Raw genomic sequence first — 15,969 nt, 5'->3', positions numbered from 1 at the left:
AAACAAAATACAACTCCAACATAACTTAACTATAGTGTACATGTTTGACAACGGGGGGGGAAAGAGAGAGAGAGAGAGAGAGAGAGAGAGAGAGAGAGAGAGAGAGAGAGAGAGAGAGAGAGAGAGAGAGAGAGAGTGATGTAATAGGTTTGAGTTTGAGCTTTCTGAGATGCCATAGGTGATGACGTCACACCAGGATTGTCAACACAGAGTTGGAAACGAGAGCAGCCCTGGTGGATAAAGCGATACAAAGAAATGAATAGCCAAATAAATGTGAAGTTATCTTTGAACCTCTGTTTTCAAGGCTCGTAATATACCCCCCCCCCCCCCTTTCCTCACTAATGGAACTGGTGCCGCGGAGTCACGTTAGTTAGTTAGCTTAGCGGCTAACGTGAGTTAGCTTAGCGGCTAACGTGAGTTAGCTTAGCAGCTAACGTGAGTTAGCTTAGCAGCTAACGTTAGCCCCGTTGCTAGCAAGTCTCCTCTCAGCCTCCTTAGCCAAATTGAAATGCCAAAACTATATGACAAGGTCCGTGAGCAAGTGGAGATAAACTCAGTACAATTAAACACTATGCAACGACCACTGCAAATGGCGAGTGAATCGTCAAGTAACGTCATTGCTACTGCTGTGACTTAGCTGCTCATACCGGTCACAAGGTATAGTCAAAATCCATACCGTAGCGCAAATTCATACCGTTTATACCGTATACCGTTTATACCGTCCACCCCTAGTACAACATTTAGGGTAAGGTGCAAATTCATATAGCCATGTCGCCTGCAGAATCAACTGAATTTCAGGGTTAAATCATGATATCATATTAGGGGGGGGGGGGCTTCAAAATAGCCATCTTTGAACAGATCCCAGATGGGAATGTCCCGTGCAGTAGTCCCAACGTGCAGAGATGCGTGCGTTTTAATTTGTGAGGTTATTCAAGGTGTTGAGACAGTGCAACAAAAATACTATGACCTAGGGTTGCAAATTGTAAGCATGTTCCTTACTCGATCATTGATAACGTTAACGATCAATCAATCGATTAATTGTAACAAAAAATACCCAATTTACCAAACAACACATTTATTTGTTTCCTCCATCAAAAGGTTTATTTCTGTAGCAGCGATATATGAAACAGAAATGTAGAGGCCTAGACATATTAAAACACATTTGTGTCTACTTTAAGCAGACAAGCTGCATATGTGGCAAAAGAAAATCACTCGCCACTTAGAAAAATCTAAAGCATGTCAAAAAATTTTTAAACACGGTTTTATATTAACTTAATAAATAAACAAACGAAAAATCTACTTATGTTCAATCGGCCTAACTAAATAACAGATTATGGGCATAAAACACTGAAAACAACCAACTGTACTAACAAGCCAACAACGGGACTAGGGATGCACCGATCCGATATTGGTATCGGTATCGGCCGCAGATATCAGTAAAATAGCTAGATCGGGTATAGTTAAAAAAAAATACGGATTTTTTTTATAAGAAATTAAATAAGAAATAACCATTCAGTACATTTATATCCATGTGTTAATTTGTTACATTTAGTTTCACTAAGTTAGGAAAGTAATGTTTTAAGTCAAGCCTGATGTTGCCTTGCACAAAAGAATGATCCCAGTCTTTTCCACACAGTGACAGTGAGGCATACAACAAATCAAAAACACTCTTGTGATCCTTTACAATTCTTAAAAAACGAAATATATTTTAATATAAAAAATTAAAAAAAAACGGATAAAAACTTTTTTTTAACTTTTTTGGAAAAAATATTTGGACAATGGGTATCGGTATTGGGGTGTAAAGGTACATGTATCCGAAACGAACCGTTTCGGGATGCCCCGATCAAGTTTTTTGCCACCGATACCGATCACCGATAGTCTATGAGCCATATCGGCCGATACCGATCGTTTTTTGGTTTTATAAAAAAAAAATGTAAATATTATTTTTTTTATTATTAAATATATATATTATATAATTATACTTGTAGTTGTATTATCTGTGAGACATCGCCACCACGCAACAAGTCAAAATGCTCGCTATCTGCAAACAGCTCCACTGTCTGTGTGTACTCGAGTAGCCTCCACGCTACGGCCAGGATTCTCCGGCGCTGCAGCTGGACCCTATTGGTATAAATCACATTCAGCAAGCCCTCAGCCCGAATACTGTTATAAGACATTGATATCAGGAGCTATCTGTAGCTACTGCTAGATAACGTTAAGACAACGCCTCAGTGAACTATTTAGTTTAGAGCTAACGTGAGCTACCGAGTCAACGGAGGTAACTTATCATGCACTCGACTATTGCTGGAGCATTTGTTGATATCAGCAGCTATCAGTAGCTAGCCAGCTAGATAACGTTAGACAATGCCTCATGTAGTCACTGGGTCATTTAGTTTAAACAGTAACGTTAGCTCGGTAGGTAGCCAACGTTAGCTCACGTCGCATGCACTACTAGAGCAGACTGTTGCCGGAGGCAGCCTCTTGTTTACATGGGTGCGGGAGGGGCAGGAGGAGAAGGAGTGTATACTCTGACTAACAGGGTCTGAAACGTATAAGATGTTGTGCTGTTATGAAGCATGATAGCTAATTAGCCAACAGCTGCAACAACGAATAATGTCAATTATGTTATAAGACATTGATATCAGGCGCTATCTGTAGCTACTGCTAGCCGGCTAGATACCGTTAGACAATGAATCATGTATTAAACTAAAGTGAACTATTTAGTTTACTGGGTCATTTCGTGTAAACAGTGAGCTAACGTTAGCTACCTAGCTAACGGAGGTGCTCATGCACTCGACTATTGGCGGAGCTTGTTGATATCAGGAGCTATCAGTAGCTAGCCAGCTAGATACCGTTAGACAATGCATCATGAATTAAACTAAAGTGAACTATTTAGTTTACTGGGTCATTTCGTTTAAACAGTGAGCTAACGTGAGCTAACGTTAGCTACCTAGCTAACGGAGCTGCTCATGCAGACTGGCGGAGCTCGTTGACATGAGGAGTCTGGGAGGGGGAGGAGAAGGATTATTTTGCGATTAATTACGAGTTAACCATGGACAATCATGCGATTAATCGAGTTAAATATTTTAATCGATTGACAGCACTAAATCTAGTTACTTTACTGATTACTTGATTATCAAAATAACTTAGTGATTGGCTGCTCAGACAGGTCATCATGAGACGTCATCAGCCATCAGGCCATACTCCGGTCTAGCTGACTGTACCCCTGGCTCTCTTATCATCAGCATTATGAGATGGTAACTAAATAGTAACTCACAGCCACTTGGAAAAGTAACTAATCAGATTACTGGCTTGTAAAAAGTAACAAGTTAGATTACTATTTACTGAACAAAGTAATCAGATTACAGTAACTAGTTAATGGCATCACTGGCTATGAATGATATATCAACAAACCCCTCTGTAAAAAGATGCAGGGTATATATATAGGAAGAAATGTGGAAAGTATGGTGTGTGTAGGTGCTATGGAATGGCACATGTCTACCCTTGCGTAAGAAAAACGCATAAAAACTCATTTTTGGGAAAACGCCTTCAAAGTTCTGTATTGTAAAATGCCATACATTATTTTTTTGAAACAGCTATTTACAAACACAATACCTAATCAAACCATTAGTAATTGACAACCTAAACACATGCCTGATAACTGAATAATAATAATAATGATGTTATTGAACTGAACAGAACTACACACAGGCTACAAACAGTGTAGTACAGTGTAGTACCCCTAATAGGCAAAAAAATATTTAATAATATAATTTAATTTAATTTAATTTAATAATAATTTAAATATAATAGATATCACTATGAAACTTTCCCAGTTTGTTATGTACATATAAACTAAGAAAAAAATATATTGCAAGTTTTCAGAATTTTATGTTTATATATGCAAATGAGGCACTTCCCCATTAACACATCCAGCGCCAAAAATGCTGTACAGCGTAATTGCCCGCCATGCGTTGACCGCCAACATCGCTGTACAGCGGTTTTGAGATCAATATTTCATTTTTTCGCCATGGCATTCATAATTCATCCACCCAACCTCCGGTGCTGCAGCGGGACCCTAAATGGGACTGCAACGCCTCAATACCGCCGCCTGGTGGATGGTCGGGCGAGTTACACACTCAAAACCGGATAGTGTCATCGGTGCGTCGAGGAAATTCCTCCGGCAGTCACATCTCGTTACGGGGCTACAGACAAACACTGGTGTGCATATGGATCGCTGCCATAACGCAATAATCGATATGATTTCGGCGTTTATTGCGCCATACAAACCGAAAATGGATCTAGGAGATCGGCGTCGAATAATTGGGATCTTTCTCCTCCAGTCTCATCGGCGCACGGTAAAGAGGGCAGTAACGTTATTTTCAACCCGATTGTTTATTCATTTCACTGCAAACAGTCTGATCAATATATCAACCCATAGTAAATAAAGCCGTTACTGACGATCAAGGAATTATAAACGACGCCCCCCCCCCCCCCCCTTTTCCTCCACGCATGATGAAGCATAATGTATACCGATTATGTACATTTGATTTTTTTAATATAGCGTGTATGGGAAAGAAACGCCAATCGATAATCTATATATGCTTCAGGGCCTAAAACTACTGTTTTTTGGAATTACAGCAGAAAAGATTAAAAACATACTTATATTCTCGAAGGTATTAACACAACAATGTATGAATGAAAAAATATAACGTTCCCACATCCTGAACGATAGATAATCGATGTTGAATGGGCCATAGTAATGTCAATATATACAATTTAAAAAGTTATAGCCCTGCAAAGAAGGTAAACATCTCCATAGGGTTATAGTGCTGGCAGACTGGCTATATTGATGGATATAACCTATGGCGGGGAATGTGTTAAATATGTGCACATTTATGGATGCAATAAGGCAAAATGAAGTAAAATAAACAACTAAATGTGTGTTATTGTCACTAGTTTCATAGAAGACATGTTTAGGAAGCAAAATATAACAAAAAAAAGTATATTTGCCTATTCACCTGGGGTCTCGCCTTAATGAGGCTATTATTATTATTTTGCAAAAAGATGGCCTACATGGAACATAAATAACCCGTCTCAAACCGACTCGCATGCATGGTCCCGATTCCAGCCTGGGGAATCTCACCGAATTGACTTCCCACCAGTCAGTCGGATTTGTATTCAGGGATGGGGAATGGGGTCTTTTGACTGTTAGCGAGGTGGTCTGCAATATGCCGACTCTCTAAACTTCTAGTTAACAACACAGCAGTGGCCAGTCCTCGTGATGTAGTGGCAAGTGACGGTAACATAGCTTTCGGCCGTTAGGGCAGTCCAGCGGTCTTTCGTCAATGCAACCTTGCGAGCACCTGTAACGTTAGCTGGCTGCGCAAGCAACTCAGAACTGTGCATCGGTGTAGCTCTCCTCGATGCGCAAGGTGGTTGTGCCTCAGGATGGGATATGGTACGCTCAATCGGGTGTATCATTTGCCGAAATCCTTCGCCATCAACCATATCGATCATGCCGTTTTCGATAAATGCGCAGACTGGCTTGGGTTATTTTTTCAAAATCAACGCTTCTCTTAGCCTTAACTTTGCAAGTTGCCGTTGCTCGTGTTTTTCCAGACACAGAAGTAAATTTGCCTCCTCGTCATAGTTATATTGCGCCCTCTATCTGTTCATTGAAACTTGCTTTGAAAATACACCATTCTACTGACTGCTACAATGTAATATAAGAGACTAACAACATAGTAACATATCATTACCATGGAGCATCGCCGTCGATTGTGTGATAGTAAAGGGTTAACCTTCTGTATTGTCACAGTGAAAGGGTTAACCGGCTGTCGTGTGGGGCAGTGAAAGGGTTAACGATCAAATCAACCTATCTTCGATTAATTGTCAACATCACTGACCTGTGGTTGGTGAGATGCAGTAGTCATCGTCTACAGACTGTCCATACACATCATCATCGTCAAAGTCTGAGGAGAAACATGGTACAGTGACTACATTCATATAGTGCTTTTATCCAAAGTGCTTTAGAAAGGATGCCTTACATTCACTCACACACACATTACATTCAACAATTTGATATTGTGATAGTGAGATAAGATATTCCTTTATTGATCACCTTGGGTAAATTTGGCGTTTGGGGAATATCGAGGTACACAGTGTAAAAGAGATGAAGTAGCTAACAAAAACAAATTGACAATTTTCTCAAAAAAGGAGACCTGGCTTCTTTTTATTTTATTTTATTATTTTTTGCATTTTTACAGCTTTTCAGGTCACGCAGGACCGATGGAGGAGAGGGCGAACGGGAGGAGATGTGGGAAAGACATGAGACAAATGTCACCGGGAGCGTGAGGCGAACCCGGGATGGCGGCGTGGGTGTGCGAGGCACTATGTGGTGCACCACCAGGGCGCCCCTAGACCTGGCTTATTTGAAAGAATATCATTTGAAATGTATATATTTTAGTTCGAACATGAATGCAATCATCAAACAATCGACTCAATTAGGCGTCACAGTGGTGTACAACACTGTCCTTGGTTCTATTCCCGCTTGGGAAACAGGCTGCAGATAGGCTGCCAGGTTACCCAGGTGGGGTATCTCCCAGGCCTTTCTGTGTGGAGTTTGCTCTGAACTAGGGGAAAAAATGCTTGTTCCTTTGATGCTTCAAACACATTGAATGCCTTATTATAACTATTTCATTTGCATTAATTTTATTTAATTAACACTTTAATCGCCGATGACGTGTTTAGACGTCATTCCTAGCCATGCTCATGCTGCCGAAGACGCCGTAACTCGTCTTTGATATCAATAATTCAAAAATCTGTGATCGAAATCATATTTCTCCTCCGGAGCCATGAGATGTACTGGTGAGCTCCACTCAACTGTCTAACGGTTCAAGAGCGCCATCCGGTGGCCGATCGGCAGATCGGCCAAGAGGGAGGGGCGCGCCAAACAGGAAGTGCTCATCCATAATCCGTCCGGGCACTCGCGATCGGTAGCCTGACTCCATCTCAACACACTGGATGATCAATCGCTCGCCCTAACTCAATAAACAACGTTATTTGGACGTATATAGTATTATACGACCTGGAAATGGTTAATCAGGATCAACATCCCATAATCGAAAACTGTCTACTCCACGCCGATCGTCCAACGGCACGAGGAACATACGGTAAGATCCAGCGTTATTTTCTAACGTATTCCATATAAACTGCTCTGATGACCATATGACCCACACTAGACACTATGCCCCCTCGCCCATCCGGTCAATATCAGATGATACGTAGTAACTTCTAGAACCACGTCCAGTTGAAATTTTTTATCTCGCGCAGATTGCTATCAAACTGTATTTCATCATCAATATAATGCATTTGGAGCTATAAATCAAGTTCTGGAGAAAGCTGCAGAAAACGATAAAAACATACTTATACTTTAGACCATATTTTAGTATGAATATGTGAATGAAAAAGTTTGACATTGAATGGGCCATAATAATGGCAATTTAGCAATAGAATTTAAAAAGTTATAGCCCTGCAAAGAAAGGGAACTTCTCCAGAGACAAATAGAGCTGGCTAGGGATGGTAAATTATGAATTTAACCAATGGCGATCAAAGTGTTAAGTGTCTTGTCATTATTGTTATTATTATTGCTGTTTCTGTCCTGTGATGTCTTGTTTATTATTATGGTTACTGTATTGTATCTTGTTTCATGTGGAAAAAGGAAAATAAAGAAGAATTTGATCAAAAAAAAATAAAAACACATTGAATGCCCTCCAACTGAATCTGAAGCTTCTTCCTTCCTTTACTGCATTTAAAAGTTAAAAAGTATGATCTCCCACCACTGTGTGTGTCGACTTGTAACTGGCTTAGCTGATTTTCTATTGTTTATTCTTGTTTATCGTGCCTATGAAATTGCTGATAAACTGCGTCTTGTTTTGTAAATTTGTCAATTTGTCGTTGCTGTAAATTAAGGTAACTTCATATGAATTGAAAATAGGGGACCCTGATGTAAACAAGACGAAAGTCTTTCTCTGGTCTGCATCCCCTTAACAATTGTGTGTATTGAGCCGTACTGTATTGTACCCATTCTGCAATCTGTTAATAACATTTTCAATCAAATCAATCAATCAATTCAGTGTCTTACAGGTTAAATATAGTTCATACACTAACAGTTCGGCCTATACTAAACTGCATGCTCCCACACAGCAGCTACAGGAACAGACCATGAACCATAAAGCTTTCTGACAACAACGGTCACTCTGCCTTGTCAGCAACTCTGTTTCACACAGGTGCCAAACAAACTGATGTCATTACGTTAGTGTAAAACATGCGGGATTGATTGATTGAAAACTTTATTAACAGATTGCAGAATGGGTACAGTACAGTACAGCTCAATACACATAATTGTTAAGGGGATGCAGACCAGAGAAAGACTTTCGTCTTGTTTACATCAGGGTCCCCCATTTTCAATTCATCATAACATACATGACACACACGACATACAGATATACAGTACTGCTACATCTATACATTTATGACATACCAGATTTGCAAATACAGTACTGTTTGTGATACAAAAAGAGTCCAGAAAAGAGTGTATATAGATTTGACGTAGAACCCCGATGTAAACAAGACGATGGTCTTTCTCTGGTCTGCATCCCCTTAACAATTGTGTGTATTGAGCTGTACTGTATTCTTGTACCCATTCTGCAATCTGTTAATACAATTTTCAATCAATCAATTAGAGCCAGTATGTATCATTCGATGCAGAAGCTAACGCCAACTGCCATCCCTTCATTACTAAGCTACGTGTTTAGCTAACGTTATTAGATGAAACTACAAAATGAGAAACTCTTAATAAAGTAATGGGATTGTTTAATATGACAGGTCAGCCGCGTAGGAAGTGGATAAATATAGTCAACTTTAAACGTGTCGTTACATTTGGCTGCTGTTCTCTAGATAAGCTGAGTGACACATCATGCAGCCAGGTAGCGTTAGCTTTAGCTTAGCCTTTAGCTCTCAGGCTAACTAGTGTAGCCGGGCTGAGGCCTCGCCTCGAGATCTATTACTTAAACATCACCGACAACACCCTTCCACGTATCTACCTTCATTGTAGTCGTAACCTCGGACATTTCTGTGCCGAGACATGTTGTCTGCACGTCTTCTTGTTGTTGTTATTCGGGTTCACAGACTGCAGCGGTGGCGTGTGTGTCTCTCTGCGACCGCCATAGCTGTGGCTTGTGTACTACTGCGCATGCGCGGTCAGCAGCATGTTTATATTATCTATGGTCAGCAGCTCCAGCAGATCCAGGGTCGGCTCAGCAGCATTTACATTTACATTTAGTCATTTAGCTGACGCTTTTATCCAAAGCGACTTACAAGTTCTGTACGACAAGCCATCAGGAAGGGCACAACTCTATCAGCTGAGCAACAATGTTCATCAAAGTGTTGAGTGCTACAGTGTAGGTTAGTTTATTAGGACAAGTGCATGACAGTACGGTTAGTTAGGGTTAGATTTTTTTTTTTATTGTTTTTATTTTTTAAATTCAGATAATGGTTGAAGAAGTGCGTCTTTAGTCGAAAGATTGGACGTGATTCGGCTGTCCTAACTGGGGTGGGTAGTTCATTCCACCATTGTGGGGCAAGGACTGAGAATAGGCGACTTCTCTTTGATGACCCTCCCGGAGCTTGGATAGGAGTAGGTCTGAGGCGGCCAGAAGATGCAGAGCGTAGGGGTCTTGAGGGTGTGTAGTTAGAGACCATTGACCGGAGGTAGGCGGGAGCGGTTCCCTTTGCCGCACGGTATGCTAGGTCGAGGGCCTTGAAGCGGATACGTGCAGCAATGGGGAGCCAGTGCAGGTCCCTAAGAAGTGGGGTGACATGGGCCGACTTCGGTAGGTTTGAGATCAGGCGGGCCGCTGCGTTCTGAATGAGTTGAAGAGGCTTAGTGGCAGTGGCCGGGAGGCCAGCGAGCAGTGCATTGCAGTAGTCGAGGCGGGAGATGACTGTTGATTGGACGAGGAGTTGGGTGGCTTCTTTTGTCAGGAAGGGGCGGATCCTTCCGACGTTGCTCAGGAGGAATCGGCAGGTTCTGGTCGTCGCTGCGATGTGAGCAGAGAAGTTCAACTGGTTGTCGAGGACAACACCAAGGTTCTTGGCGGTCGGGGACGCAGTCACAGCTGCATTCTCGACTGTGATTGAAAGGTCGGTTAGGGGGGAGGATTTGGCCGGCAGGTGGAGCAATTCTGTTTTGCTTAGGTTCAGTTTGAGGTGGTTGGACGTCATCCAGGCTGAGATGTCGGACAGACAGAGACGTGGATATCTGAGGGAGGGAAGGAGAGGAAGAGTTGAGTATCGTCGGCATAACAATGGTAGGAGAAGCCATGAGACATGATAATGTTACCCAGTGATTTAGTGTAGAGGGAGAAGAGAAGGGGTCCTAAAACCGAGCCCTGGGGGACACCCGTCCGCAGGGGGCGGGTGGCCGACAGGGTCCCTCTCCATGACACTTGGTAGGAGCGGTCATTGAGGTATGATGACAGCCATGTCAGCGCAGAGCCAGCCACTCCCATTCCTGCGAGGGCCGCAAGGAGGATCTGGTGGTTGACTGTGTCGAAGGCTGCAGATAGATCTAGGAGAATCAGGACAGAGGAGAGGCCTTTCGCTTTTGCTAAGTGAAGTGCCTCTGTGACCGCAATGAGGGCTGTCTCTGTGGAGTGACCAGTCCTGAAGCCTGACTGATTAGGGTCTAGGAGGTCATTCTGTAAGAGATAAGCAGTAAGTTGGTTGGATACAGCACGTTCAAGTGTTTTAGAAAGGAAGGAGAGAAGAGAGACAGGACGGTAGTTGCCTATGACGGTAGGGTTCAGGGTTGGTTTTTTTATGACCGGCGTGACTCTGGCTTGTTTTAGGGAGGTGGGGACCACCCCCGAGTTGTGTGAGGAGTTGATGGTTGCAGTTAGGAATGGGAGGATGTCTGGTGCTATGGTCTGGAGGAGTGGGGAGGGTAGCTGGTCCAGCTGGCAAGTAGTCGGACGGTTCGACGTTACCAGTGTCAGGGTCTCTGCTTCTGTAATGGGAGAGAAAGATGACAGAGTGAAGGATGAGGTTCTCGATTCAGCATTTGGAATGGGTGGGGGTTGGGAGAAGGAGCTGCGGATGTTCTCCACTTTTTCCTCAAAGAAGATCGCAAAGTCTTCGGCAGAGAAAGATGAGGGAGGGGGGGGTGGGGGGGGAGTGAGGAGGGAGGACATGGTAGCATGCAGTTTGCGAAGATTCTTGGCAGAGGCCTCGATCCTATGGTGGAAGAAAGAAGCTTTGGCATTAGGGATGGTTTTGGAGAATGTTAACAAGAGGTTGTGATATGTGTCGATGTCAGCAGTGAGGCGTGACTTTCTATACTTCCTTTCAGCTGCTCTCAGGACCTGTCTTTGTTCTCTCACTGGATCTGTCAGCCATGGACTGGGTGGGGAACGGCGGGCAGGTTTCTCAACGAGGGGACAGAGCTTGTTGAAGGAGGTTGCAAGGGCTGAAAGGAGGGTGGAGGTTGCCATCTCTTATTGGCATGTTTATTATATCTACGGTCAGCAGCTCCAGCAGATCCAGGGTCGGTTAGCAGCATGTTTATATATCTATGGTCAGCAGCTCCAGCAGCTCCAGCAGATCCAGGGTCGGTTCAGCAGCATGTTTATATATCTATGGTCAGCAGCTCCAGCAGATCCAGGGTCGGTTCAGCAGCATGTTTATATATCTATGGTCAGCAGCTCCAGCAGATCCAGGGCCGGTTAGCAGCATGTTTATATATCTACGGTCAGCAGCTCCAGCAGCTCCAGGATCGGTTAGCAGCATGTTTATATATCTACGGTCAGCAGCTCCAGCAGATCCAGGGTCGGTTCTCTGAAATGAGTGCAATCACGTCACGTTGCACTTGAAAGTGTGCACACGGACATTAAACCAGTCATTCAAATTACCAGTTCAAATAATTTAACAAGCCCGTGATTTATCCATCAAACTATCATTATTACTCAGCCCTGCTGGTCTCTGACAAGAACAAGTTACAGGTTGAAAAAACCCTCAGCTCAGAACTAGGCAAAATCTGCATATGGCTCGCTGACAACAAACATTATCATTACACCTGGGTAAAACAGAGTCCATTCTCTTTGGTTCAAATAACAAACTCAGCAAGACCGACGGCTTCTCAGTTACAGTGGGTGACAATATTGTCACACAAGGAAAGATGAAATTACCTACATAGAGGCTAATCTTTCCTGTGACAAAATGACATTGATTGATTGATTGATTGATTGAAAATTGTATTAACAGATTGCAGAATGGGTACAATACAGTACAGCTCAATACACACAATTGTTAAGGGGATGCAGACCAGAGAAAGACTTTCGTCTTGTTTACATCAGGGTCCCCCATTTTCAATTCATCATAACATATATGACATACATGACATACAGATAGACAGTACTGCTACATCTATACATTTATGACATACCAGATTTGCAAATACAGTACTGTTTGTGATACGAAAAGAGTCCAGAAAAGATAGTATACATTTGACATAGAAACTGTACATTGGAGGAGGTTGGGGGGGGGTTGGGTAGGAGGGGTGGGTGGGGGACACTGTACAACTGAACAAGCAAAACTGTACATTGGAATATTGACAAGACCATACTTGGTAATTCACTGTACATTGGGGGGGGGGGTTGTGTTAGGACATTTACAGGGGCCAGTTTAGAATTGCAGTCTCCCATAGGTGTTTTTTGAGAGTGTTTTTGAAAGTGGGTAGTGAGTGATTCACATTCCTTTACAGCTTTGGGTAGGGCGTTCCACATTGATGTGGCATAATTGCGAAATGTGTTTAGTCCCTTGTTTGAGCCGAATCTGGGTTTAACATGATTTGTGGAGCTCCCTCTGGTGTTGTGATCGATTCACTGACCTTTGGGAAGTATTTTGACATGTACATGGGTACCTTGGTCGTGTAGTGTATCTTGTAGACCAGGCCCATTGCAAGTTGCTGTACTCTGTCGTCTACTCTAAGCCATCCTAGGTTGTCAAAGTGGGCAGGGGTGAGGTGGGTTCTAGGAGTAAGGTCAAGCAGTAGTCTGACCAGTTTGTTTTGAGATGTTTGTAATTTTGTTTTTAGCGCCTTTGAGGTGCTTTGGTACCATGAGGTGCATGCATACTCGTAGTACCCTTGAATGAGTGCTCCTGCCAGAGTCTTCAGGGTATTCTTGTTTACCAGTGAGGAGATCCGGTACAAGAATCATGTTCGTTGGTTGACTTTTTTTATTACATTGGATGCCATTTTGTCACAGGAAAGATTTGCCTCTAGGATGGAACCCAGGTAGGTAATATCTTCTTTCCTTGTGTAGCAGGGTGGACTATCCCTGCTTCGTGGGAACGGTTGCTGGCAGTCACAAGGTAGCTGGACACAGTAGAGCTCCGTCTGACTGCACCCTCGTCTTTGGGCCTGGAGCGTCAACCTGGGACCCGGTAGTGGGAGTGAATGGGGCCCGGGATTTACCAACCTGGTTTGGTGCTCTGGTCCTCCTCGCCTCTCTGGGGCGGTCAGCAGTACTCCCCAACTCGCTCTCACTTCCCTGATTACCTCCTTGGGCCCTCCCACACCTAGTGACTGATATACCTAAATAGATTCGTCCCTCCCGCAAGCAGTACCCTCCCTTGATGACCACTAGAAACCTTACAATGAAAAGGGGAGAGTGGGGTAGGAAGGGGTTGATTATGTTAACGTTACCCACACCAAAAGAGTTGTTAAACGGCTCATGGATAGACACGCACACAGAACTCCCATCTAATTCTTTAATGTTAATTCTACTGGTCAGTTACAATGATTTAATAATAGTGACCAAATGGACTGAAGTCCCACTATAGTTCCGTTTGTAACTCCATACCTCATAAACACGTATATTATACACCCACCTCTGGGTTAATATCAGGGATAATATACTTCAATGTGTTTGACCCATCGCCCACGTCTGGGTCTTCACCCTGTATAATACCTCTGACAGGCTTTAATTATACGGCAAGAATAATACCTCTCTAGGCTTTATTTATAATACACCAGGTCTGTAACCTCCCCACAGGGAAAGGGTTAATTAGATGGGAAAATATTATTAAACACAAACACGTTATCACACTCAAAGAAAATGAAAAGAAATCACAAGGTGGGCCCACAAATACCTAACCAAGTCCTATGCTAATGCCGGCATGTATTGTTAATGGGGTACCCCTATAACTGTGGTTAGCAACGTTAGTTTCGCCCGCAGGCTGCACCACACTGTGTACGGTGTAATAGATCCGGAGCATTGATGCTCAATTGTACTCAACCCAAAATGGCGGCCGCGCCGCACCACCACCGTCCGGGTGGCAAGATGGCGTCGAACGCTCTCGTCGCAGGTGCTAGCAGGCGGGGCTGGAGCAGGGGCAGTAGTGAGCTGAGAGCGTGTGCTGGGTGTTGGTGACCTCTGCCGGTCGGGACGATCTCCCATGTTGGCCTGAAGTCAGCCGGTGCAGAACGGTTGTAAACAGCCGGTGCAGAACGGTTGTAAACAGCCGGTGCAGAGTCGACGGCGCGCATATATAAACTCGCCCTCACTCACACTGAAGCTACACTCTGGGTCCCAAACAGCCCACCTGCTACACGATTATACTGTGACGCAACGTGGTTGACTATACCACCGGTCTTCTTCAGCGCCTCGCGCTAGGGTTGCACTGGAGTCGATATAGCCGTTAGCCGCACGCTAATTATACCGTCACACTGCTACTGTAACCCGACAACTATGGACGTCAGTCCCGTGGCTCAGTCTCTCTTACTCACGCACTATCACGGATACTCCTATGATAACCCGTCGCTCGCTCCGGCGGGGCTCTCTGGGGGTTCTTTCACGGGGCTATTCCAAAGCACCTCCCGTTGCAGCTGCGACCGTTCACAGCAACATCCCAAACAGAAGAGGACTTGTCTCCCCTCTTCCGCCTCCATTTATTTCCTTCCCATCTCTCTCGGACACTCTCTGCCTGCCACCGCCCCCTGCTGGTATCGCCTGCTAGTCACACAGGGAAAAGGATGATGAATATGGTCCAGTAACCCTGTTCATAATCCATATTCCAGGGATAGAAGAAGGAGGAGCTCGCGTCATTGTTCGTGAGAATATCAATGGAAACTAGTCAACATGTCTTTGTGCACAAAGGGGAGATAAAAGGCAAGTCAGCACATCTGAATAATAGGCATATTTTCCAGGTTGCTACACTTGTGACAATATTGTCACCCACTCTAACTGAGAAGCCGTCGGTCTTGCTGAGTTTGTTATTTGAACCGAAGAGAATGGACTCTGTTTTGCCCATGTGTAATGATAGTTTGTTATCAGCGAGCCATATGCAGATTTTGCCTAGTTCTGAGCTGAGGGTTTTTTCAACCTGTAACTTGTTCTTGTCAGAGACCAGCAGGGCTGAGTCGTCCGCAAACAGGAACAAGTTGCAGTCACAAGCTGACGACATGTCATTTGCATAAATTAGGAACAGTAGCGGACCTAGTATGCTTCCTTGTGGAACACTACAGCTCACTGTGAGGGGGGGGATAGGGTACCGTTTACCTCTGTAGCCGGTGTGATCTTAACTGCGTTGTGTTTAGTCGATTCGACCCCTGTTAAGGGATCGCCCTGAGTGGGAGTTGAACCCCGATCTCCCGCATCGCGGGCGGCATCACAGACCATTATACCAAGAGGTGAATCCACCTCTTGCTTCCGGGTCTGGATGCCTCTGGGGAGTGAGTTTTACTTGCAGTACCGCTTACCAACCACAGCCACTGAACTACTTGTACCATCGTGACTGTGGATATACTGTGGTACCTCCGTTACACCTCCACCATCTGCTCTCTCCCCTCCAGGTAGGATTGCATCCAGCTCACTGATAGACTATCAAAACCAATTGCTTTTAGCT

The 15,969-nt window shown here is 43.9% G+C and overlaps 1 protein-coding gene across 2 annotated transcripts in view; it reads right to left on the bottom strand.

Moving 5' to 3' along the window:
- The window catches only part of hbs1l (HBS1-like translational GTPase), a 168,390-nt gene extending 159,147 nt beyond the window's left edge, over positions 1 to 9,243 (bottom strand). For both annotated transcript variants that reach the window (XM_084315140.1, XM_084315139.1), the window contains exons 1-2: positions 9,108 to 9,243; positions 5,910 to 5,975 (exon numbers count right to left, since the gene is read on the bottom strand). In XM_084315140.1, coding sequence (XP_084171266.1) covers positions 5,910 to 5,975; positions 9,108 to 9,150 — 109 coding nt within the window. In that variant the 5' untranslated portion in view covers positions 9,151 to 9,243. The remainder of the gene's footprint in view (positions 1 to 5,909; positions 5,976 to 9,107) is intronic.
- Positions 9,244 to 15,969: the final 6,726 nt, after the last annotated feature.

The sequence above is a fragment of the Notolepis coatsorum genome, assembly GCF_963971535.1.
Source record: "Notolepis coatsorum genome assembly, chromosome: 5".
Taxonomy (NCBI): Eukaryota; Metazoa; Chordata; class Actinopteri; order Aulopiformes; family Paralepididae; genus Notolepis; species Notolepis coatsorum.
The sequence above is the reverse complement of the archived record's forward strand: the minus strand, read 5'-3'. Positions and strand labels throughout refer to the sequence as shown.